This window comes from Giraffa tippelskirchi, chromosome 11 (assembly GCF_054371585.1).
Source record: "Giraffa tippelskirchi isolate mGirTip1 chromosome 11, T2T-mGirTip1v1.2.pri, whole genome shotgun sequence".
Lineage (NCBI taxonomy): Eukaryota > Metazoa > Chordata > Mammalia > Artiodactyla > Giraffidae > Giraffa > Giraffa tippelskirchi.
The window spans coordinates 113,057,051-113,083,569 of record NC_137285.1 but is presented as its reverse complement, the minus strand read 5'-3'; the positions used below and the strand labels follow the sequence as shown (position 1 = coordinate 113,083,569).

Sequence of the window (26,519 nt, the reverse complement as noted above, 5' to 3'; positions counted from 1 at the left end):
ACTTGTTGTCACACCCACCCAAATTCTCAAACTTTAAGGATTTAGTTCTGATCTTGGGTTGGCATCTTAAATGAGTCCTCTCATTGGATTGGCTTCCATCATGCAGTGAGAATTTGCTGAAGTTCCGACCTAGCACCTGAATTTCCTTCTTGTCCCAAATGGACAGAGGGCTGATTTTCAGGTATGTTACTATTTTATCATTTCTAACTTTACAAACACCACTGAAGATGCATGGCCCAAATTTTAAGATTAAAGACATTTTACAAAAGATGTCCTTCTATGGACAGCCTTACCTGCAATGAGGAATTAGAGTTTGCATCTGGGACGTTTCCCCCTCTGAAAGGAATTTAATAACAAATGCAACATACATTTCACAATCAGCCAGGCAAGCACATGGAACTAGTCAGCTAATTTTAATGACAGGTTAGTATTTACTGACTTGTATTTTTGTAAATCAGCTAAGGGAAGTAAACAGAGTTTGAGATTTATGTGCTCTGTGATTTTTGTTGGCTAAGACCAGTTTTTCTTGCTTTCTCTCCCGTTTCTCTCTCCCCTTCCCGCCTCCCCAGATATGCATAAGCAATTCTTAGGTAGACTTTGCCTCAAATTATGCTAGGACCTGAGCAACAAACAGAGAAGCAAAGTTGGGATGAGATAAGGAAACCAGCTGAATTGTTGAGCTGAGTCCTGTTCCCTTCTCTCTTTGCCAAGCCAGGTCTTACTCAGCCTTCTTATTTCAGCCTAGACCATCACTTCTTCAAGAAGGTCTTTCCTGATAACCCACACCAGACTGGATCTGGTTCTCAAAGGCCCTATACAACGCTTTGTACCATTCTAACTATTTATTGTTTAGTGGGACTGCTACAGGTTTCCCTAGAGTTATGTTCTTCTAGATATCTATATAATTTAAAGTTCTACAGAATTCAAGATGCATCCTCACAAAGGATTAAGACTGCTTTTTTAACCCAGCTCTGCTGAGGTACATCTGTGCGCCAATCACAGAAACACAGTTTAAAACTCAGTCAGTCACCAACTCTGAAATTATGATTCTTGACACTCTTTTTTTTTGGTTTGGGTTATTGTTTTGCATTGTTTTTTAGGAGACCTAGAGATTTATGCTAATGTTGGGCATTCTCTTAACTTTTTTTAATAGGAGGATAATTGCTTTACAATGTTGTTAGTTTCTGATGTATAATAACATTAGTCAGGTATAAGTATACATCTGTCCCACCCCTCTAGGGTGTCACAGAGCACCGAGCTGAGTTCCCTGTACTATACAGCAGCTTCCCACTAGCTATCTGTTTCACACACACTAGTATATATAAGTCAATGCTACTCTCTCAATTTGTCCCATCCTCTCCTTCCTCCACTGTGTCCACAAGTCCCTTCTCTACATCTGCATCTCTATTCCTTTCCTGAAAATAGGTTCATCAGTACCATTTTTCTAGATTCCATGTATAAGCATTAATACAGGATATTTGCTTTTCTCTTTCTGAATTATATCACTCTGTATAATAGGCTCTAGGTTCATCTACTTCAGTACAACTGACTCAGATTCATTCATTTTTGTGGCTGAGTAATACTCCAGGCAATTCCTTTTAATTGTGGAGAGGGAGAATTTGCATTGTTTAACAATTTATGTATAAGGGATTTTATTCCTAATTCTATATGTTTTTATTAATATGTACATGTGTTTCTATGCTCTGTGATTCACATCCACATAACATGAGGCTGCTCTGTAATTATTTGTTTAATTACATTTGCTTTCTTTCCTTCTAACAAATAGCTTATAGGAACTGTCACTACCCATTGCTCATTACCATACATACAGTGCCCAGCAAAATGCCTGGCACATGGTAGACAGTCAAAAAAAAACCCGAGAAGGGCTGAGGAGGGTAGAAACTGACCTCCTCTGAGCATCTAAAAATGGAATAATTTTCTTTTTTCTATGGGCAGGAAGGACAGTCATGTCTTTCATCTCAAAGACAGAGGAAAGAACTATCTCTTCCTCTGGGCTCCAGCAGCATTCTGTCCACTCCTACATCAGGGAGAAAAGATCCTAACTGGTAAAAATTATTTATCAGTCTGTCTCCTGTACTAGACTCTCAGTTCCCTGAGGGCAAGGATCATGTCTTGTTCAGAACTATGCCATTATCTCCCAGCCTATACAAAACAGAGTGGACTTTTATCAGTATCAGATGGATGAACTGGACTCCTGGGGTCCACTCCATCCCTTGTAATGAATGTCACATAGGACAGAGTCTAAACCCTCTCTAAAATCTAAGTTAAATGCATTCTGTTTCCTTTAATCTATAAGATCTGGGAAAATATGTCTCATTATCTTCAACCATGGAGCACACAATTAGCATCTTTGAGATACTATAAATAATAGAAATAACACTGGACAAATTTCCTATATGATTCTTTTCCTTATCCTCTATTTCCTGTGTCCTCCCTGCTTTTTCCTCATCTTTTATAATGGTTTTATGATAGGCCTTGGAGAAAGACATTAGAATTAATTGGGACCATCACTGTACCCCTAGCTTCAGCATAGTATCTGATATGCAATTAGTGATCAAGATACATTGTCAGTGGGCTTCCTGCACAAAGTCCCAATTTTTAAGAAAACTTTCTAACTACTTAGAACAATCATAGGAAAAGGGAGTGTCTGTGTTCTAAAAATCTTTATAATTTACCAGAATTGTACACATGAAACTCCACTGAAGCTAATAGCATTTACATGCTTAAGTTTTCCAAACAGAGTTGAAAATATACCCTGAAGAATTGTTTATGCCAAATAAGGCTAACTATTCATGATCATGACTGGGATTGCTGCATGTTTTGTGCCAGCCACTGCATTCCTGCCAAACATCCTCCCAAACAATTTGCAAGGATTCTTGGGTTTCATGTTGGAAATGAAGCAATAAAATGCCTCTTCAACCCAACTTCTGAGGATCTTCTTCATTACTACTTACTGAGGCTACACAGATTAGAGCGATGTCTCAACTCTGTCTTGAAATGCTTGTTTTGGCTGACAAAGTGACATGGATTTTCAACCAAAGGACGTGGAAACAAGTTAATAGTATTGTGATGTCAGTCTGAGTTCTGAACACACAGCCCTGGGAAAATGGCTCACACTCCTTCTGTGCCAGAGGCACAAACTGAGAGGCTGTCAGTCAGATATTTCTATCAGCCAAAGCGAGAAATCAGTTCCCTATCCTGGTGGCTGTTGAGCCAAAACTTGCAGAAGAAAGCAAAGCTGGCAGGCCAAGGTTTTAGATTTGCTAGAAATTATATGCTTGGAGAATAATTCACAAAAAAATAAAGCTTACAGACCAAAAGTGCTCCCGAAAATTGAGCTTACTGAGGACCTTTAAGACTCAGTCCAACCCTTGGGTTCTGGTATGAGTGATTTTCCCTATTGGAAGAATTTTACAAGTGCTTAGCACCCCCTCATTGTCCCAGTTCTAACAAAGCCATCACATCTAATGGCAAGTGTGTGGACTCTGGAGCCATACTGAATCTTGCACTTAATTGATCTCTGTGTCTTGCTTTTCTCATCTGTAAAGTAGGAATGATAACAAGGCCAACTTCTCAGGACTTGTGAGGATAAAATGAATTAATATATGTAAAGAACTTAGAAGAGTGCCTGGTGCACAGTGTTATAGAATTGTTAGCTGTTGCTATAATTCATTTCTTGTGATCCAGTTCTTGCCTTGGCCCCAGGTCTCATAGTTAAGTCTCAGTCATCAGGCATTCACTGATTGCATAGGTATCTAAGGACTGACTACTTTCCAGTTGAACTTGCCTTTAATGTTGCCCTGCTACCCAGTGAGACCCATGTAGAAACCCTATCTTTGCTGCTCCAACCCTTGCTTCTACCAATCCTTCCAAACCCTGGAATTCTGTGTCTTAGACTTGCCAGACCTGCCCCATGCCTAATGTCCCTGGTCTCTCCTATTACCAGGAGATCCTTGGTCTGCTGGCTCACCGCTGCTACCAGTCTCTCTGTCTTATCTTTAAGCTTATCTGCCTGCTCTGGTTTTGATTCTGACAGCACTGTTGAAATTTGTTCAACAATGAATAAGTTATTCAGCCCTTATTCCCTCCAAGGGAGAACTAGTAAGCCAGACCTTATCAAGCCAAAGAATTCCTGCCACCCCTTACTGCAATAATTTAATCTCTAACAAGTTTAAAAAAAGAAAAAAGTACCACCACCACTAAGGAAATATCCCTCTAATCAAAAACTATCCCTCTTCATCAAGAGAAAACAGACTTCTCCTGTTTAGAACTGCACAAACAGAATTCTCCCATTTCACCAGAGCTCCAGGGAATAACAGGCCCCCAGCTGCCACCTTGGGCTGCAGGTTTCAGGAATTTGGAAAGGGGAATTTTCCATCCTGATTGTTGCCTTTGCTGTGTCCTCAGGTGCCAGGACATGGTGGTGGGCATGGATCTAAGCCAGCTTTTGTGTTTCTAAATAATAAATCTTAAGATGCTATCCTCCTTCACTATAGGGCCCTGGAAACTTGTCAGTCGACCAACTTTCCTGCATGTACCTACTATGTGCAGGCCTTTGGAACTGAAAACAAAGTCACTTCTTCATGTATTTTTAAAAAGCATTGGTGGGAAAGCTAGTACTCAAGACAGAACTAACAAAAGTCCTATACTGGTGAAACGGAGAGACTTGCCCAAGGTCATAGGTCCCAGCTAGGCTAAAGCCAGGATTTCATTACACCACACAGGGCTAAAATACAGATTCTTCAACAGGACTCCATTCCCTGGGACCATACCAATCTCATCTCCTGCCCCTCTGAAATTTATTCTTGGCTCCACGTCCATGTTATGTTTCCAGATAGCACCCTGCTCAACGTGATCTCCGTACCTTCTTTGCACAGGTGGTTTTTTGGGGGGACTTGCAGCACTCTGTTTGCCTACACCCCATTCACCTGGCTGAATACTGGCCACCCTTTTGTTCTAGCGTAAACCCTCATTGCGTCAAAAACCCTTCTTCAATTCCCCAGACTAGATTAGCAGCCCTCCTCCTTTCTGCTCCCATCTTCCGTTATCCCGACATGACATTCCTGTGCTGCACTGTAACTTCCTGTTTACATGTTCCTTCCCCTAAATATGCTGAGACAGGGCAGGGCCCTTGTCTGGTTTGGCTCAGAGTCACCAGGACCTTGCCTAGGGTTTAGAGCATAACATAAACCAGGGAGTATTTGTTGAATTAAGGTGAACCAAACTCTCTATCAAGCTTCCTCCCTGATAGGTCAAATCCTAAAATAAAGATATGAACTTTGTATAGGTATGAGATAATGGATCCATGCAGGCTGAGCTCCTGGTCCAGAGCACATGACCTCTGACCTTTAAAATGTGCTGGGTCACACCCCACCTCTAACAAACTCAGCTCATCTCTGTAATTTCCCTTTCACCATCCCTGTTACCTGAGCATTAAACTTTTGATTTCCATACGATGCAGCTCAAGCCCCGGGTAGTCCACAATGAGCCTTGAGAGACAAGGAAAGGTTAACACTGCTTCTATCTTCACATGTCCTTTTTTTAAGTAAACTTTTAATTGAAACATACATACAGAAAAGTGGGTAAATCTAAAGTATACAGGTCACAGGTTCCCGTTTATTTGAACACATTCACACTCATCTCACACACTAGTAAAGTAATGCTCAAAATTCTCCAAGCCAGGCTTCAGCAATACGTGAACTGTGAAATTCCAGATGTTCAAGCTGGTTTTAGAAAAGGCAGAGGAACCAGAGATCAAATTGCCAACATCTGCTGGATCATCGAAAAAGCAACAGAGTTCCAGAAAAACATCTATTTCTGCTTTATTGACTATGCCAAAGCTTTTGACTGTGTGGATCACAAGAAACAGTGGAAAATTCTGAAAGAGATGGGAATACCAGACCACCTGACCTGCCTCTTGAGAAACCTGTATGCAGGTCAGGTAGCAACAGTTAGAACTGGACATGGGACAACAGACTGGTTCCAAATAGGAAAAGGAGTACGTCAAGGCTATATATTGTCACCTTGCTTATTTAACTTATATGCAGAGTACATCATGAGAAATGCTGGGCTGGAGGAAGCACAGGCTGGAATCAAGATTGCCGGGAGAAATATCAATAACCTCAGATATGCAGATGACACCACCCTTATGGCAGAAAGTGAAGAGGAACTAAAAAGCCTCTTGATGAAAGTGAGAGAGGAGAGTGAAGAAGTTGGCATAAAGCTCAACATTCAGAAAACTAAGATCATGGCATCTGGTCCCATCACTTCATGGGAAATAAATGGGAAAACAGTGGAACAGTGTCAAACTTTATTTTTTGGGCTCCAAAATCACTGCAGATGGTGATTGCAGCCATGAAATTAAAAGACACTTACTCCTTGGAAGGAAAGTTATGACCAACCTAGACAGCATATTAAAAAGCAGAGACATTGCTTTGCCAACAAAGGTCCGTCCAGTCAAGGCTATGGTTTTTCCAGTAGTCATGTATGGATGTGAGAGTTGGACAGTGAGGAAAGCTGAGCACCGAAGAATTGATGCTTTTGAACTGTGGTGTTGGAGAAAACTCTTGAGAGTCCCTTGGACTGCAAGGAGATCCAGCTAGTCCATCCTAAAGGAGATCAGTCCTGGCTGTTCACTGGAAGGATTGATGTTGAAGCTGAAACTCCAATACTTTGGCCACCTCATGCAAGGAGTTGACTCATTGGAAAAGACCCTAATGCTGGGAAGGATTGGGGGCGGGAGGAGAAGGGGACGACAGAGGATGAGATGGCTGGATGGCATCACTGACTCGATGGACATGAGTTTGGGTAAACTCCGGGAGTTGATGATGGACAGGGAGACCTGGCATGCTGCGACTCATGGGGTTGCAAAGAGTTGGACACGACTGAGCAACTGAACTGACTGATGTTAACAGCACACAAAAAAACAGAAAATTACTAGGATTCGTGAAGCATCCGTTTTGTCCCCTTCTAGTCACTACTCCACCAAGCAAGGACAACCACCATCTTGACTTATAGATTAATTCTTCCTGTTTTTAAACTTTTTTATAATTAGAATTTTGCAGTGTGTTATCTTTTGTGTCTGGCTTCTTTTGTTCAGCTTTATATTAATCGTTGTAAGATTCATCCACATCAGTTCAGTTCAGTCGCTCAGTCATGTCCGACTCTTTGCGACCCCATGAACTGCAGCACGCCAGGCCTCCCTGTCCATCACCAACTCCCTGAGTCCACCCAAACCCATGTCCATCAAGTCGGTGATGCCATCCAGCCATCTCATCCTCTGTCGTCCCCTTCACCTCCTGCCCTCAATCTCTCCCAGCATTAGGGTCTTCTCCAATGAGTCAGCTCTTCGCATCAGCTGGTCAAAGTGCAGAAGATATTAAGAAGTGGTGGCAAGAATACACAGAAGAATTGTACAAAAAAGATCTTCACGACTCAGATAATCACGATGGTGTGATCACTCACCTAGAGCCAGACATCCTAGAATGTGAAGTCAAGTGGGCCTTAGGAAGCATCACTACGAACAAAGCTAGTGGAGGTGATGGAATTCCAGTTGAGCTATTTTAAATCCTGAAAGATGATGCTATGAAAGTGCTGCACTCAATATGCCAGCAAATATGGAAAACTCAGCAGTGGCCACAGGACTGGAAAAGTCAGTTTTCATTCCTATCCCAAAGAAAGGCAATGCCAAAGAATGCTCAAACTACCACACAATTGCACTCATCTCACACGCTAGTAAAGTAATGCTTAAAATTCTCCAAGCCAGGCTTCAGCAATACGTGAACCGTGAACTTCCACATGTTCAAGCTGGTTTTAGAAAAGGCAGAGGAACCAGAGATCAAATTGCCAACAGCTGATGGATCATTGAAAAAGCAAGAGAGTACCAGAAAAACATCTGTTTCATCCACATGGTGGTATATAATTTTGGTTTGTTCCTTTTGCAGCTGTATAATATTCCATTGTATGAATATACTGGATTTTACTTATCCATCCTGTTACGGATGAGCATTTGGATAGTTTCAAGTTTGGGGCTATTACGAATAGTGCTATATATGCAGTCTAGTGCATGTCTTCTAGTAAATATATGTATGTATTTCTGTTGGTTATATTCTAGGAGTGGAATTATTGGGTCGTAAGATATGTAGCCTAGCATTAGCGATATTGTTAAGTAATTTTTCACAACTAGAAGAGTCTGATGAACCTATATCTTTGCCAACATCCAATATTGTTGGCCTTTTTTTATTTTAGCTATCTAGTGTATGTGTTGTTATCACTTTGCAATTTTAATTTGAATTCTTTGATTTTGACTAATATGTTATTATTGGTCATTTGGATAATCTGAAGTGCCCATTCAGGTCTTTTGACCATTTTTTTTTCCAACTGAGTTGTCTGCGTTTTTCTTATTGCTGTGTAAGGATTATATATATATATATATGTGTGTGTGTGTATATATACACACACACACACACACATGTGCATACATACACATATGTATGTGTATATATATAATAGATATGAGTCGTTTGTACATGTAATACATTCTGTGGCTTGCCTTCTTACTTTGCTAATTTTTTGATCAACAGAGGTTTTAATTTTAATGTAATCAAACTGATCTTTTTTTTTTCATCGTTAACAATTTTTGTGTCTCATTTAAGAAATCTTTGCCTGCTTCAAAGTCGTGAAGACTTTGTTCACGTTCTCTTCTAAAAGCTTTATTGTTTTTACTTTTCATGTCTAAATGTTTAATTGATCTGTAATTGAATTTGTGTATGGTATAAGGTAGGGGTCAAGATTCTTTTCTTTTTTCTCCCAGAGTCATTTATTGGAATGCCCATCCTTCCCTTACTGCATTAGTATCACCTTGTTGTACATTAAGGGACTGTGTATCTGTTTTTGGACTCCGGTCATTGTTATATTTGTCTGTCTTTCAGATCTGGAAATGTTAGTTCTCCAGCTTTGTTCTTCTCCAAGATTATTTTGTCTGTTTTTGGTCTTTTGCTAAATTTTAGAATCATGAATGACCTCAATTTTCATTTTGTAAAAACCTGCTAGTATTTTTATTGGATTCATATTGAATGAATGGACAAATTAAGGGAAATATGACAACTTTGCAGCATTGACCCTTCTAATCACCAAATACGTTAAAGGACTCTATTTAGCTTTAAGTTCACTCAATAGTGTTTTATAGCTCCCTGTAAAAAAGAGATCTTACTTACTTTTCACTATATTTTAAAATATTTTATTATATTATAAATAATAGGTTTTAAAACATTTATTTTTTATTTGTCACTGGTATATAGACGTTAAGTTGATTCTATGTATTGAGTTAGTATCTGGAGACCTTGCTAAATGTGCTTATTATTTCTATTTATTTATCGATAGGTTATTGTGAAATTTTTATATACACAATTGTATCTTCTACCAACAATTCCTTTCCAATTCTTATGCTTTCTTTTTGTCTTTCTTGCCTTATTGTACTGGCTAGAACCTCCAGTACAATGTTGGGTAGAAGTGGTGAGAGTGGGCATTCTTGTTTTGTTCCCAGTCTTGTAGAAAAAGCTTTTACTATCTCATTATTAAGTATTATTTTGTCGTATCTTTTTTTTTTGCTGTTGTTTATTTTTTATTAGGTAAAGACAGTTCCCTTCTAGGTTTGCTGAGATTTTTATTTATCATGAATGGCTATTGAATACAATCAAATATTTGTATATCAATGAAAATATTCATAGTTTTTTTCTGTTAATGTAGTGAATTATATTGAATGTTAAACTGTACTGGTATTTGTGGAATAAACCCTACATTGTGATATGGTATCCTTTTTCTAAATACTTGGATATAGAGTTTGCTAATATTTTTGTTTGAGGTGTTGCATCTATGGTCATGAGAGAACTGGACTCTTATCTTCACTTTTGCCTTCAGTTTCGAGGTAGAATTTTTACCCATCCTGACTCCTCTATCTTCCTATATGTGAACTTGGTTCAATAGATTTTGCGTCTATTATTAACTTAACAAACTTTCCCAAGAGCTTCCAAGCTGTCTGTCAGGCAGAAGAAAAACTCTTCCCAAAGACAAAGCAATACAACCCAAATCCTGCTTAACCACTCATAGGTAATGTGTCCATTGGCAAGTTAAAGATCCTCTCCAAGCCTGTTTCCTCACCAATGAAATGGAACTGAAAAGCAAATTAGATAATACACGTGAAAGTACCTGGTACAAGTGTATGCTCAGTAATTCCTATTTCTCACTACCTCTTCTTTCTGCTGCCTAAAAACTTTTCAAACCCAGAAGAACTTTGGGTTACTTACTTACAGGTTTATCTGACAGTTGAGACTTAAATCTGAAAGATGAGCTAATGGATATCGAAGAACTCCATTTTTTTGTTATACTCTAAAAAAACAAAGCAGAGTTATTTACTGCTCCAGCTGAGTTTTTAAATACAAGCTCCTAGATTTTTAAAATTAGGTAAACATGACTAGAATTTATCATCCAAAGTGCTATAATTCCTTCTTCAGGGCTTCAAACTCAGGTGTAAATGATATATTAAACATTTGGAAGTTGTCCAGGAATATAGCCTCTCTCCCATATATAACAATGTTTATGTAAAAAAGACAGTTTGGAAGGATACTTTTAAATAAAGTTCTTCTTTCTAGAAATTTAACCCCAGTGCTATTTGTCAATGCACAATAAACCTTTAACTAGCCTTTAGAATAGCAATGGGGATGGGAGTTTGGGGGTGCCCTGAGGTTATGTTATTTACCTCTGAGATGAAAATCAGGTTATTGGCTAGGCTTTGTTGTTGCTGTCACAAGGTCGTGTCTGTCTGTTTGTGACTCCCTGAACCACAGCACTCCAGACTTTCTTGTCCTTCACTATCTCCCAAAGTTTGCTCAAACTCATGTTCATCAAGTTGATGATGCCATCCAACAATTTCATCTTCTGTCAGCCCCTTCTCTCCTTGCCCTCAATATTTCCCAGCTTCAGGGTCTTTTCCAATGAATTGGCTCTTCACATCAGGTGGCCAAAGTATTGGAGCTTCAACATCAATCCTTCCAATGGATATTCAGGGTTGATTACCTTTACAATTGACTGGTTTGATCTCCTTGCTGTCCAAGGGATTTTCAAGAGTCTTCTCCAGCACCATAATTTGAAAGCATCAGTTCTTTGGCACTCAGCTTTCTTTATGATCTAACTCTCACATCCATACATGACTAGTGAAAAAACCATAGCATTGACTATACGGACCTTTGTTGGCAAAGTGATGACTCTGCTTTTTAATACACTGCCTAGGTTGGTCATAGCTTTTCTTCCAAGAAGCAAGCATCTTTTAATTTTGTGGGTCCAGTCACTATCCTCAGTGACTTTGGAGCCCAAGAAAATAAAATCTGTCACTAAATAAATCAAGAATCAGAAGTTCAGAAAAATGGGTGGGAAAGGCTGAGTTTAAAGAAGGCTAAAATTTATGAACTTCAAGAGCTGATAAACCCCAGTGTTGTCAGAGGCCTTGGATAAGCAGCACCTTATTTGTTCCCATGGTAACGGGCATGGGTGACACTAGCTGCTGCTGCTGCTACGTCACTTCAGTCATGTCCAACTCTGTGCGACCCCATAGACGATAGCCCACCAGGCTCTCCTGTTCCTGGGATTCTCCAGGCAAGAACACTGGAGTGGGTTGCCATTTCCTTCTCCAATGCATGAGAGTGAAAAGTGAAAGTGAAGTCGGTCAGTTGTGTCCGACTCAGTGACCCCATGGACTGCAGCCTACCAGGCTCCTCTGTCCAGAGGATTTTCCAGGCGAGAGTACTGGAGTGGGATGCCATTGTCTTCTCCATGGTGACACTAGAGTGACGTCTTAAATAACTCTGGACTTGGCTCAGGCTGTGGATATCCAGTGGAGTAGAAAGGGCATAGCTTTGGCAGACCAGGTGATAGGCTTAGCTCTGCTGCTTACCAGCAGCTCAGTTCCCTTATTCATAACACAGAGGTGGTAATGGACCTCCCTAGTATGAGCACTGTGAAAACAGAAGGATGTTAGCTAATGCCTATGAAGTACATGAGGCAGGGAATGTGCTCAGTAAGTAGTAATGGTTTTGATGATAATGATATTGATAATGGTAACAGTGGCAACAGTGATGATGACAATGGAAACAACATCTGTAGCTTTGGGTGGAGGGGTGCCAAAAGATCATCTATAAAACTACACTGCTTACAGAAATAAGAGGAGCAGCCCTAGCTAGCTCTTGTCTAATCTCCAGACTTGTGTGAATCTCCAGGCCCAGACACATTATCTTAGTTGAGAGAGCCATGTATCAACTTCCCCCAAAGCAGAGCCTGAGGCAAGGACTTTGGTGCAGATGGTTTATAAAAATGATGCTGCTGGAAGCAAGAATGAAGGAGTTGAGGGATAATGATAGGGAAGGAGAAGGAAATCTACCTAGGAGTGCATTTTGAGGTCACTGGCATCAGTGCACCTCTGAAAAGTATACAGAATGCCTTCCAGAATTATCCACCTTCCAGAATTGTCCACAAGCTCCCATGGCTCTGTAGGCTGAGTTTTGTCTCCAGGAGCACCAATTTCCCTGATCTTCCAGACACTTGATTGCTGTCCAAGCAGGCACTCAGTGCTTCAGAAAAGGTATGAGGCAGTAAATGGAAAGAGACACAGTACACTTGAGGTGGACATTCACTTACAGCATGAGTGTATACTCACATCTGCCTACCATTGTGGCTGAAGCCAGAGGTAGATGGAGAGTATGTGATACAGAGCATCAAATGCAACTGCTACAGGCCAAATCTTAGTTCAAGGACAGGTTCTTCCTGCCACATGTGATTCACAGCTGTGAGAGTTGCCAGTAAGTCCTATCCTCTCATCTCTACTTCTGAGAGGGGCTACTTGCACAGTTGGTCCTTATACTTAGGAGACCTATCCAAGACCCTCAGACCTATCCAAGATTCTCCAGCTGTGCTGTCTAATGTGATAGCCACTAGATACACATAGCTATTTTAATGGATTAAAATTATATAAAATTTCAAGGGTTCAATATGCACTATGGCAAGGGGCTACCATGTTGGACAGCAGACTATGGAACAATTCCATCTTCACAGAAAAATTCACTTAGAGCATCTGTAGAGTGAGCCTGCCTGGGTCCAAATCCTGGTTCTACCATTTAACCAGCTGGATTACTCTGAGCAAGTCATTTAATGCTTCTATGCTTTAACTTCCTAATCTGTAAAATGGGCTTGTTGCAAAGATTAAATAAATAACAATATACAAAGCAAAGTCTCACTAAATATTGATGATTATTACAATCTCCCTGTTCCTAAGGCAAGTCCTACATGAGGGAAGCAATTGCTAAAGAGTTTTCACTCCCAATCCAGACCCCAAGTCTCTCGGGGCTCATCTCTGGGCTCTTAAATTGTTTTCACACTCAAGATGTCCCTGCCATGTGCCCCTAAGTCTCAGAACAGAGATGCTTCTTTGGTCACTGCTTCTCTCTCAGCCCCTTTTAAGTCTCCCACTCTGACTGCAAAAGGTGGAACCTGAACCTTGACTGCAAACTAATATCTGGGGCTTTACTGGCTGCTTCTGAGAACTTCTGTCTGTATATCTGACTTATTCTGTTGCCATTTTCTCACCATTTACTCCACCCACCTGTAGAGTAAAAAATCAAAGTTTCAAAGACTTGGTGGAGTAATGAGCTCAGGTGGGAGCTCAGGATCAGATTTCAAGGATTTGAGAAAAAACTTCATGGAGAGGAAGTGAAAACAGTAAGTTTAACTTTCCCCAAAAGCCTGGAGGTGCAGGAAAGACAAAAGGTAGACTTTGTGGGAAGAGAGCATTGACGGAATAGTTTTTTCACCCAGATTGAGAAAACATGAACCTCTTTACTTCAAGGGAGATGCTCTTCAATGAAAAAGAGATGAAAGGTTCACCTTACCCATGTATCTAGTTTCTCTGGCACTCTTCATCATTTTATGTAGATCTGCATTTCCATCTGTCTTCATTTCCCTTCAGCCTGAAGAGCTTTTTAAAAATATTTCATATACTGCAGGTATGCTGATAATAAATTCACTCAGCTCATGCTTATCAGAGTGTTTTATTTCACTCTAATTTTTGAAGGATATTTTTGCAGGATATAGAATTCTAGGTTGACAGTTTTTTAGTTCTTTCAGAACTTTAGTGGTATCACTTCCTCATCTTACAGTTTGTCTTGTTTTTGAAGCAAGCAGCCATTCTTATCTTTGTTTTCCTGATTGTAATCTATCTTTTATTGCCTCTGACTCTTAAGATTTTCTCTTTATCTCTAGGTATCATCAACTGATTGTGATGTACCTAGGTGTAATTTTCTTTGCTTCAATTTTGTTTTGAGTTTATTGAGCTTCTTGGATCTGTAGGTTGATATTTTTCATCAAATTTGTGAAATTTGGGGGCATTTAAAAAAATATTTTATAACTCAATTTCTCTATCCTCTCCTTCCGAGACTCCAGATTCCTTTATGTTAAACTACTTGTTGTTGTACTAAAGATCACTGAGACTCCAATTTATTTTTTTCAAACTTTTTTCCTCTGTGCTTCATTTTGAATTGTTTCTATTACACTATTTTTTAGTCTACATATCTTTTCCTTTGCCATGTCATATATACAGGTGTATTTTTCAGTTCTAGAATTTCCACTGGGTTTTTAAAAATAGCTTCTCCTTCTCTGCTGAGGGTCTCCATTTGTCTACTTATTAAGTCTGTGTTTTCTTAAAATTCTTGAACATATTGATAATAGATGTTTTAAAGTCCTTATATGATAATCCCAATGTATCTGTCATCTCAGGAACTTTTTTTCCTATTGTTTTTTTTTCATGGTTATAATCATATTTTCCTGCTTCTGAACAACTTTTGATTGTGTGATAGACATTGTAGGTGATATGTTGTTGAGTGTCTGGATTTGTTGTCTTTCTTTAGAGAGATGGGGTTTTGATTTGACAGTTTTAGTGGTAGACCTGCTTAATTCCCTTTCAAGGCTTGTTTTCTAAGCTTTGTTAGGGTGAGTCTAGAGTAGCCCTTGCTCTGGGTATAATGTCATTTTTCTCCTAATATGTGGCTTTTCTAGAGTCTCAATTGAACATCCTGAATGGTTAGCAAAGTCTCTTTAATAGGGGTGATTGGAATTCCTACATCTCTAGCATTGTGTGATCTCTGGAGTTTCCATTCAGCTCTTAGCTCGTCAGTAACTGTTCTCTTCTAGGCCTTTGAAGTCCCACCCAGCACATGTGTAGCTTAGTGTTTAGTGACAGATTTAAGTGGATTTTTATGCATATTTCTGAACTTCTCTGTGCAGCTCCTTCCCTTACTGGTATTTTTACCAGTAAATCCTATCTATCTCAGCAGCCTCAGATTCCTGTCAGTTTAGCCAGATTGCCGTTCTTTGTTGTGCTCTTACTTTCCTGCATCACAAACTAGAAAATGTCTAGGTCACACCTGAGAATCATTTCTTGTGTTTCCCTTTTCTCAGGGGTCATAGTCCTTTTCTGAAAACTGGTGCTTCATGTATTTTGCCCATCAGGTTCCTCTGTCCTTGGGGATTCTCCAGGCAAGAATACTGGAGTGGGTTGCCATGCCCTCCTCCAGAGGATCTTCCCAAACCAGGGATCAAACTCAGGTCTCCAGCATTGCAGGTGGATTCTTTACCATCTGAGCCACCAGGGAAGCCCAAGAATACTGGAGTGGGTGGCTATCCTTTCTCCAAGAGGTCTTCCTGACCCAGGAATTGAACCAGGGTCTTCTGTATTGCAGTCAGATTCTTTACCATCTGAGCTATCAGGAAGACCCATATTTTGTCCAGTTTTATAGTTACTTATGTCCAGAGGGCTAGTCCAGTGCCATTTACTACATCAGAGTCAGAAGCATAAGTTGCGTGAGCATATACAAATTTGGGAGTTATCTGTAGACAGGAATATCTTATTCTCTTCTTCACACTGCTTTCAGGATAAAATAAAAAACTTGTTATGAAGACATTCATATCGCTTCAAAGTCTGCCTAGCTGATGGGCTTCATTACTGATAAGCCCTTTCTTACAAATACTCACAGACACACACACACACAAAATGTCTTGACCTACTTTTGGTTTTTCTTGTGTCTCTGGCTTTGCTTTGGAACATACTGATCCCTCTGCAAAAAATAACCTCCCTCTTACCCACTAATTGCCTTTCTTAAATCCTACTTATCCGTCAGAATGGAGCTCAATTGCTATCTCCTCCAGGAAGCCTTCTCTGGTACAGTCTGGGTTTAATGTCCCTTTATTTGTGCTTTTGTAACACTCTGATTTTGCCTTTATCAAAGCTGTATCGCCCATATTTTGTTCTAATTGCCTATTATGACCTGTCCTTTGTGCCCTCAACCTTACCCTCCACACCAAACATTTCAAAGATGGGATCAAATCTTATTCTTTTCAGAGTCACCATGGCCTAGCACACATTTTAGGAAACTTTTGGACTGTAGCTTGCCAAGCTCTGCTGTCCATGGAATTCTCCAGGCAAGAATACTGGGGTGGGTAGCCTTTCCCTTCTCCAGGCGATCTTCCCGACCCAGGGATGATCCCACATTTCCGTCAGATTCTTTACCATCTGAGTCACCAGGGACGCCCAATCAAGGACCAGATAATAACTATTTTAGGGTTTGCAGGCCAGATGGTCTCTGTTGTAACCTCTTGACTAAACTATTGTAGCATGAAAGCAGCCATAAACAATGCATAAATAATACATGAAATATAAAACTTCATTGGGACAAAAACAGGGAGTGAGCTGCAGCTTACTGATTGCTTAGTACAGAGTATTTGCCTAGTAAATGTTCATTTGATTAGTTAATAGAGTAGAATATTATTATTGGAGGTCTTAGGGGAAAATACAAAAGAATGTAATCAATTGCCTAAATGTTTTACTGGAATGGAAAAATGACACTATCTTAAGAGCTTAAGGAAGGAAAAAACACTAGCTAAGTAAAGAAGGAAGAATGATAGAAAGTTGATGAATTTCTGTCCTAAGTGACAGATCTCCCCATGCAGGGTTTTTTCCAGGAGGCTCTACTGAGATGAGATCATAAAAACCAGAACAGCTTGATCAGAGTGAGTTCATGAAGCACCCAAGCCAGAGAGCAAGTACAGGCTATTTCCTAGGCAGCACCCAGTGGCAAATCTAGAGGAGCCAAGTTCTATGGCCAAATCCAAAGGGTCAGAAACCAGGCAGATTCTGGAACTGAGCTCAGGGTGAGAATAGCCAGGGTGAGAAGAGGGAAGTGAGATCCAAGACAAGGTTTATGAGCAGGGCTGGCAGGGCCACAGTGTGTTTCTATTGATCACTGGCCAGGTGCTACCTGGGTAAGTCTGGGTGTGTTGATGTTGGTCTTCTCAGGAAAGTTAAGTGACAAAGTCATCTACTAAGAGTAGATGGAGAGAGGAGGCTAGGACTTAGAAAGTGGAGGAGCTATGCTATAGCTATGATAACAAATTCTGTATGAGTCTAACCAGTTCCCAAAGATTTGCTGAGATATGATGGGTGAGACTGAGAGTGGATAACAGGAGGTTTTAGCAAACTAGTCCTCAAGGTTGCAAAACATTCTCCAGTGAAGCTATGAATGAGTATCAAGAAAATGAATGGTTGGCTTCTTCAGGATTGAGATTGGCAAGGAAATGCAGCCACTGGCAAAGCAGCCTAGGAAATCTGGGCTGTCACTGAATAGCTACCATACACAGAACACTTCAAAGAATCCATCTACTGTGCAACATGCTTCCTCCTACACCAAACAAAAGGCCAGACATCGTTCTTCTTTCATCAGCACTAGGCTTCTAGGCATCACTGTGAATCCTGGTAATTTACCATCTAGTGTTGACAGCAGAAAAGATGTCAGATGTGAGATAAGTGCACCTTTGCCCCCTGGAGTGGCTTTTCAGACCCATGCACACACCTAACTAGCTAGCAATATCTCAAACTCACATGCCTAATCATTTCCTCCCAGCTTTCCACCTGCCTCTGTCACATCTATGCCCCATCCAAGCTACTGGGAGTAACCATCTAGACCCAGCTGCTGGAGCCAGAGAGAGGCTGGCTAAACCAAGGAACTGTGGCCTTATTTGAGAGTCAAAGAGTTGCTGATAGTGTTTGTTTCTCGCCTTTACCCTGAGGCTGAAGCCTAAGTGTTAACTAAGAACCCAAGTAGTAGTCCCACTGAGTGTTCCTTTAAGAAAGTCACAAGCATTTACTTTGTCCTCTTCTCCCCAGGCCTGCTGATACCTGGAGCCTCTCTCCCTCTCATCGCTTATTTCCTAGAGGATGTTTCCTGCATCTAACATTCCTGTCGTCTCTTCCCACCGGTTCTAGTTCAAACTGCTAACCAGTATTTGGATCAAACATACGTGTATTCCAGTTTCCAATCTGAGACTTTCTAGATTGAATAAGTTAGTCACTCTCAACTCAGTTTCCTCATCTGTAAAGTAGGGATATGGACATGACCAGCCTCCTGGTGTCTTTCTGAGGCTGATGTCCATGAATTAAAGACAGTTAACATATGAAATGGGCTAAAAAAAATACCAGCTAGTCAAATTAAATCTGAATGGGGTGGGACAAAGGAAGAAAAGCTTCTGGAAGCCATGGGACCAAAGGGAATCAGATTTAGAGACTAGTTAGCAGTTTGAACTGGAACTGGTGGGAAGAGACGACAGGAATGTTAGGTGCAGGAAACTAAGTCTGAAAAAAATGGTAAGGAGTCATCTAAATGGGACACAGTTGTCTGGGGCTGGCAGAATGAGGTGCTAAGCAGACTCCAGTTAGTTGGGACACATCCTGGTAACCAGTCTCTAAATCTGTTTGACCCAAACACTGGAGTTTTTTACTTCACCAAAAAGCTTCACCAAACTGACTCCTATAGACTGTCCAGTCCTCCCTGATTTTACTGGCTCACACATCTGGTCCCATGTTCCCATTTCTTCTCCTAAGCCAGGCCATACACAGCTCAGCCAGGGATATTGATGGTTTCTTCATCCTAGTGGTGGAGAGAGGGCCCTCTCTCCACCCTGTGGCTGGCATGTCCTTCCAGAGATGTGATGTAGTGGGTGGGGGAGAGGTGGGGCCTGGCACTAGACAAACCCAACTTTGAATCCCAGCATCTTCAATCATCTGCTTTGGTGATCTGGGGTTAACTCATTTCACCTCTCTAAGTTTCCTCATGTGAAAAGTGGAAATTAAGATACCACCTGTATCAAAAATTAAAAAAAATTTCCTTTTTGATTAATTTAAAAGCATATGCTACATAAAAGAATTTCCTAGGACTTCCCTGGTGGTCCAGTGGCTAAGACTCTGAGCTCCCAATGCAGGGGGCCTGGGTTCAATCCCTGGTCAGGAAGCTAGATTCCACATGCTGCAACTAAGACCCAGCGCAGCCAAATAAATAAATATTTAAAAAAAAAAGAATTTCCTAATGTCTGAATATGTCATAAAAGTTATTTTAAATAAATATTTGCTGTGAAGGGAGTTGACTTTCCCCTGGTAGCTCAGTTGGTAAAGAATCCACCTGCAATGCAGGACACCCTGGTTCGATTCCTGGGTTGGGAAGATCTGCTGGAGAAGGGTTAGGCTACCAACTGCAGTATTCTTGGGCTTCCCTTGTGGCTCAGCTGGTAAAGAATCCACCTGCAATGCGGGAGACCTTGGTCCAATCCCTGGGTTGGAAAGATCCTCTGAAGAAGGGAAAGACTACCAACTCCAGTATTCTGGCCTGGAGAATTCCATGGACTGTATAGTCCATGGGGTTGCAAAGAATCAGACACGACTGAGTGACTTTTCGCTTTCACTTTCATGAAGGGAGTTCTTTGTTAAATTTAGTTAATTGTTTGAATCTCAGAAAGCGTATTTTCCCATTGACGTAATGTTATAACAGATTATAAAGCAAGCTTACAATTATGTCTCTCTATTATATATTTGAGCTACTAAACAATTCTGTTAGGTTTGAAAAAAAGACTTTTCTTTCTTGAGTATTTCATGTGACTGTATCGGTCAAGTCCTTGGCACAGTTCCTGTCACATAGTAACAACTCCATACATGTAAACTACTGTCATGTCATTCTTGCCAGAAGAAAATTTCCGTCATATTTCTGTCTCTTCTGATGCCAGTTACCACAGTGGGCATGCGTCACTCTCCACAGCCTGGCCCTGCCTTTCTTTTTCATCTTATCTCTTTGTCTTCTCTCTATTCCTCTAAACGGTCTCCATTTCCTGACTTCTCAGGAAAAGAGCATGTGTTTTAGGGCAAGTGAACTTGGATTTGAACCCCAACCTGGCCCTCTCGCTAGCTCCTCTGTGAGTCTAGGTAGGTTCCTTAACATCTCTTCATCTGTAGGATGTGAGCTTAGGTAGGTTCCTTAACATCTCTTCATCTGTAGGATGACGATGAAGTTGTAATGAGGGTTACACCTAGGAAAGCATTGTGCCTAACACCTGTGTGTTCGTCACTCAGCATGTCCAACTCTTTGCAATCCCATGGACTGCAGCCCCCAGACTCCTCTATTCGTGGAATTCTCCAGGCAAGAATACTGGAGTGGCTTGCCATTTCCTTCTCCAGGAGATCTTCCTGACCCTAAAAATAGATCTTGTCTGTTTTTAGTAGAACGCCTGCTCCTCCTGTGCTGCCGGTTTTCCCGTGGGAGTCTCCTTCCAAGGAGGAAGTGCCCTTGCTTCTCTGCCTTCTTGTGGATGCCCATGGTGCTTTCTGTCTATGCAAATACAGAGGCTTTGTTTTGTACAGTTTTTGTAGTTCTCTCCCAGGCCAGCCCAATTAACTTGCACAACTCGGAGAAACAGTCCAGTCTAGTAATTATTATCTCTATTCTTAAAAGGTGAACTGAGGCTCTGAGAGATGGAATAGCTGATTCATGGTCACGAATGGAGGCCTGGAGCCTTGGTCTTCTGCACTGTGCCCCTCCCCACAAGCCATCCTGCCCATATGCGACTGCCACTCACCTGAATTCACGGTTATTTCTAACGGTGCAAATTGTCCCATGAGTGCCTGCCTTGTTTCCCCAGGAAGGATGTAGTCTGCCCCCTTACCCTAGCCTAGAGCTTTGCAAAATATCTATTATGTGGGTAATGTCATTCAAGGTCCTAAAATTTGAATAAATGTGGTATGTTGCAAGACCATTGCAGAAAACTAACAACTATGTTGACTAGAAGGCTGAACTGATACCCTGACATTTTAGTCAAGAGTAAGACATCTCATTCTTGAGGTACTTGCTTCTCTGTAAACGTGCCTTTAGACTTTGAATCCCTGAATTTGGAGTTAGCTGCTCCATCTGCTGTGTTCCGTGTTCTTATATCTAGACCTCTGACCATGCTTGATTGGAGGTAATCTGCTGATCCGTCCATTTCCCCTCCCCCAGGCTGTGAGTCCCTCCAGGACAAGCACCACATCCAAGTCCTGTCAGTGTCCAGGGCCTGCCACAGTGCTTGGCACATAGTAAATGGAAGTTGAATGAGTAAATCAGAAAGAGCCATCTGGTCCATCCCCTCATCCTCCTGTGATTGTGCTTGTTCCTATCCTCTTACCTTAGTTCGCATTATGTATTTCTTATCTCTTATATTGAATCAAAGGCAGGTTCATATTTTACTCATTTTTGTAGCCTCCCAAACAACCAGGGAAGGAAGAAACCATCCTTATTGAGGGTCTATTGTGTGCCAGTGATTGCACATATATTATGTCATTATGCTAAAAATTGAATTTAATTCTTATAACAGGTCGATAAGGTAGGCATTATCATCCCTGAATTACAAAAGAATGAGCTATGAATAAGGGAAATAAAGTAATTGAAATTTGGCCGAGTTTACACAGGTAGTAAGTGTCAGTGCCGGGATTTGAATCCCTGTCTGCTGGCTCTGAGACCCATGCCTTTCTTTTTTGTTGTTGTTTGGTCTTTTTTTTTTTTTTTTTTAACAGCCTGCAGAATAGCTGAATGCCTTAGCCTAGTAGGAGTTAGGAACTCTGCTGAACTGAGACTTGAATTTAATCATATTGAATCAAATCTGTGTAAGCCTGCTCCCCAATGCTTCCAGCACATATACTGCCACCTTTGTATTTGATTATTTGGATGAAATGCTTCAGGGAATAAGTGCTAAACATTCACAGTGCATCAGGCTCAGGGCTGGGCACTTGGGGATGCCGTGCTGAAGACAGGCTTCCTCAGGGAGCCTACAGTCTAGTGGGAAAACACACAGGTAGTGAGGATTGTAAATATGATCTGTGATGATAGAACAAACTGGTAGTTACCAGTGGGGAGAAGGAAAGGGGAGGGGTAAGATAGGGATTAAGATACACAAAACAGGTAAGCAAGAGGTATCTATTGTACAGCACAGAAAAGTATAGTCATTATTTTTTAATAACTGTGAAAATATTTAATCAGTGTGTTGTATACCTGAAGCTAATATAATATTGTAAATCACCTATACTTCAGTTTTTTAAAATGTGATCTGTGCTAAGGGGAGACAGAAGACAAAGGTTTAAGTCATTCTAGGGAGGTCTTGGAAGGCTTCTGGGTACATCATGAAAGAGGAATGAGTGGGCGAGACAGGAGGAAAGCACAGAGGGAACAGCATGTGCTAAGCCACTGAGGTATGAAATTACAGGTAGAATGAGTCGGGAATAAGGGGATATTTTGGTGAAACAGAACAGGGGGATAAGTGAGATACTGGAACTGGCCTCCCTGTGTTCATACCATGAACCAAACGTCATGATTGATTCTAACCCTTGCCCCTACACAAGCAGTGCTCTTAGCCTAGATGATAACCAGAGCATGCTTCCCAATCAGGAAGTAAATCAGAGAAATAGCTGGCAACACCTCCATCTGTCTTCTCTAGGGATGTGATGGACAAACACAGTGTTTGCATTTCCCTGATGTATGGGAAACAATGAGCCAGCAGTTGGGCCGACCCACATGATGATGTCTGCCTGGATCATGTCATCTCTCAGCAGATCAGGCAGATAGCTTTGGGCCCATGCTCTTGATGTGCCCCTGGACCAGAAGGCCCTGGAGTAGCAGGTGGGAGATGTGAACAAGATCCGGGCCTGTTCAGAATCACTTTCTTAAGTAGTGGGGGTAGAGTGGAAAGGTCTGCCCACCCTGAGCCAGAGGGTTGGAAGCAGCAAACATCAGTTGAATCCAACCAGTTCAAGTTTTCCTCTTTGCTGTGCCCAAAAATATTCCTTCACTGGAGATTTAAAAAATCCAGCCAAAGAATAGCAGACAACTGAGTCAACATTATAACGAACTGTATGTAATAGTAGTCAATATGCGTGTGCGTGCGTGCATGCTAAGTCACTTCAGTCATGTCCGACTCTTTTGACCCCATGGACTGTAGCCTGCCAGGCTCCTCTGTCCATGGAATTTGCCAGACAAGAAGAACACTGGAGCAGGTTGCCATTTCATCCTCCAGGGGATCTTCCCGACCCACGGATTTAACCTGGGTCTCTGATGTCTCCTGCATTGGCAGACAGTTCTTTACCACTAGTGCCACCTGGGAAGCCCAGTAATCAATATATATGTATTTATATTCATCACGTGCAAAAACAAATCCAGTGTGGTGTTGGTGTTGACTTTTCTCTCCTCTCTTTTCTCCCCCTTGAGACTTTGAAAAATCCTCAGGCCAAGTTCTGCCTTGGTCCTGCCCAGACATTATTCTTTTCTCACTCTGTGTCATCCATCACTTCCCTGCTACAACCCACTGCAGTCATTATCCTGGGTGATCCTCAGCAAACCACTGTGGACTAGTCATGTCCTTGTATCCAAACCACCTCACCCATTCTTTCACATGGCTAGCCTGCCTGTCCCTCACCTTGGAAGGTACATAAAAGCCAGCAAAAAACAGTAGTGCTTATTCCCAAGAATGATTAAGCCTAATTTCCCACTCACTCCCTTTACCTTTTGCTCAGTGCCCACCTCCCCAGCTCCACACTCTAATTTTGCCCACACTGATGCATCCTTCACACTGCTGTCTGGGTGATTTATCTAAAATTCAAATGTGATCATGTCATTCCCCTGCTCAGAACCCTTTAATGGTTTCAGACCCTTTAAAATGACATCTGAACTCCTGAAGCATTTAGAACAAGGCCCTCCATGGGCAGGCCCCTTCCTACTTCCCTAGCCTCATTTCCCAACTCTGCCATTGACACTCTGTGACATAGCAATGCTAAATTACTTATGGCTCCCCAAACACACAGTGTTACTTAATGTTTCTGAGTCTGCCAGAAATAGTCCTTCCTCTCTGTTCTGTCTTACATATCTGCTCAGCATTTAAACCTTCTCTCAACTTTCTTCTTCACTGAGATCCTTCCAGACAGGAGTCATCATTCTGGGCGAGCTCTGTGTCTTATTTAGACATCTACCCATTGCTGTCTGCATATGCCCAAGACTTACTCGCTTACAGGGACTATCTTACTCATCCCAGAATAGCACGGAACCTAACACAGAGCAGGTGCTTAGCCAACACAGGTTGGATCATTGTCCAGATACACCTCCCCATCCTTGAAGGGACTTGTCTTTTAGCCACAGCCACACTGATACCTGCATCTAATTGGCTTTTCCAGGTCGGGCCAATCACTGGTCTGCAATCATCGGCGGATCCCACTCCAAGAATTACGTGCTATGGGAGTATGGAGGATATGCGAGCGAAGGCGTCAAACAGGTTGCAGAATTGGGCTCCCCAGTGAAAATGGAGGAGGAAATTCGACAACAGGTAAGAAAAATAATCCCAGAATGACTAAAACCCAAGCATGCCGTCAAGCATCCTTTAGCTTTCTTTCCCAGGGGCTCAAAACTTATATGTGCTGGAAAATTGGTACCGTAGGAAGTGAAATCTATTTGCTGAGTTTCAGAATGCTTACGTTCAGTTGAAGACAGAGGCACAAATGTTCGTCTTGTTGTCTCACATCTTCCCTGACTGCATTTGTGCTTTCTTGAGCTTGTGCTAAAAGCTGTTGCTGTGGCTGCATTGTTGGAATATCACGTCTTTGTTCTCCTGAGGGTCAGTGTGGTGGGTTACTTTGATTCTTGAAAGGGTCTCGGGGGAGTGACATTCACATGAAGCTAAAATCACCATTTCCAAAGAGAAACATTTGTTTATCGACACATGGTTTTTTTACCTATGTCTTAAGGTGTTTGATAAACTAGTCAGTGATTAATCAAAATCATTATAAGCTGAAGCATTTTTAATGTATTGATACAGTGTACCATCTCATGTGGGCCCAGGAGTCAGGTATTATCTAGGACCCCTTTCACACCAATGAGGGATAAGGGGGAAATAGTCTATCATTCTTTTCTATTTGTTGGGAAGTACCATCATCCATCATCAAAAGCACTAGAAAGAGGTTGATGAGGGATCTTGAAAGAAGAGCTGTGGTTTGCTGAAGGCCATTCACAGGCTGCAACGTGGCCATCACTACCCACAAAAGCCCTTTGGGCCCCGGAGAGCTGCGTAGGGAACCACATCTCACTGCTCGTAAGTGTACAGGGGGAAGGAAGGAAAGAGCCAGCCACGCCTGGAATGTGGTTGTTTCCAGCACAGGCCACTGTGAGGCTGCTGCCCTGCTTGGGCTCCTGCCCCACATCTCCTGAGACAGTGCAGGGACCCCTGTGTCTCACGATCTGTGTGTGCAGCAGGGCACGCAGAGCTGAGGCCCCCAGTCCTTCCCCCTGATGTCTGCCATCTGGACTCCAAGCTCCCACAGACCCTAAACTGAATGCAGCAAAGACCACCTGATTCCTGCTATAATCCCCTGAGGAATTCTTTTGGCCCAGCGTCCAAAAACACCCAGGAATTAGCTTATGTTTCTCATTAATTTGATTTAAAGCCCTTCTCCATTTTCAGAAAAAAAAATTGTTTAATTCAAGATAGCATGCTATTCATCACGAGTTTATCTTACCAATGACTTAGTGTTTCTCTGACTCTGGGCACCATGCCTTGTCACTGGTATTGCTCATTCAGGCTACAGTACAGCCAGGTTCATCTGCAAAGTCATGAAGGGCTCCATACTGGTCCTCATCTGTCCGGGCTGTCATGGAGGGGAGATACCTTGTCTCGGTTCCTGATTCTCAAGCATGGAATTGTGATACATGGCCTGTCAAGTTCTGTTGTGTCGTATGTTGAAAAACCATTTGTTGTAAATAATAGCTGAAACTAAAGGTTGCATATTAGATCAAGATCAAGGGCGTCTTCATAATAACACCGTGTCACTCGTTGGCTATCTTGAGGGATTTCTGGAGAGCAGGGAGGCATGCAGGAACTCTGAGAAACTGAGGCCACACTGTGCCGGCGAACACGGTCAGTCAGGTGTCATAGCAGTGAGAAGGCTGACAGCTGATGAGTGGACCTCCTGCCTCTGTCTCCAAAGAACTTTAGGAAAATGTTCTTTGCTTGGTGTGTTCCTGACCAGCACACAGCTTTTGTACATGCAGACAATGTCTGGTTCTCCAAGCTGGCTA

The 26,519-nt window shown here is 41.7% G+C and overlaps 1 protein-coding gene across 4 annotated transcripts in view; it reads left to right on the top strand.

The window, feature by feature from the left end:
- Nucleotides 1-26,519, top strand: part of SPON1 (spondin 1) — a 460,458-nt gene that overhangs the window by 312,722 nt on the left and 121,217 nt on the right. For all 4 annotated transcript variants that reach the window (XM_081545084.1, XM_081545085.1, XM_081545082.1 and 1 more), the window contains one exon: nucleotides 24,626-24,774. In XM_081545084.1, the coding sequence (XP_081401210.1) occupies nucleotides 24,626-24,774 (149 nt within the window). The remainder of the gene's footprint in view (nucleotides 1-24,625; nucleotides 24,775-26,519) is intronic.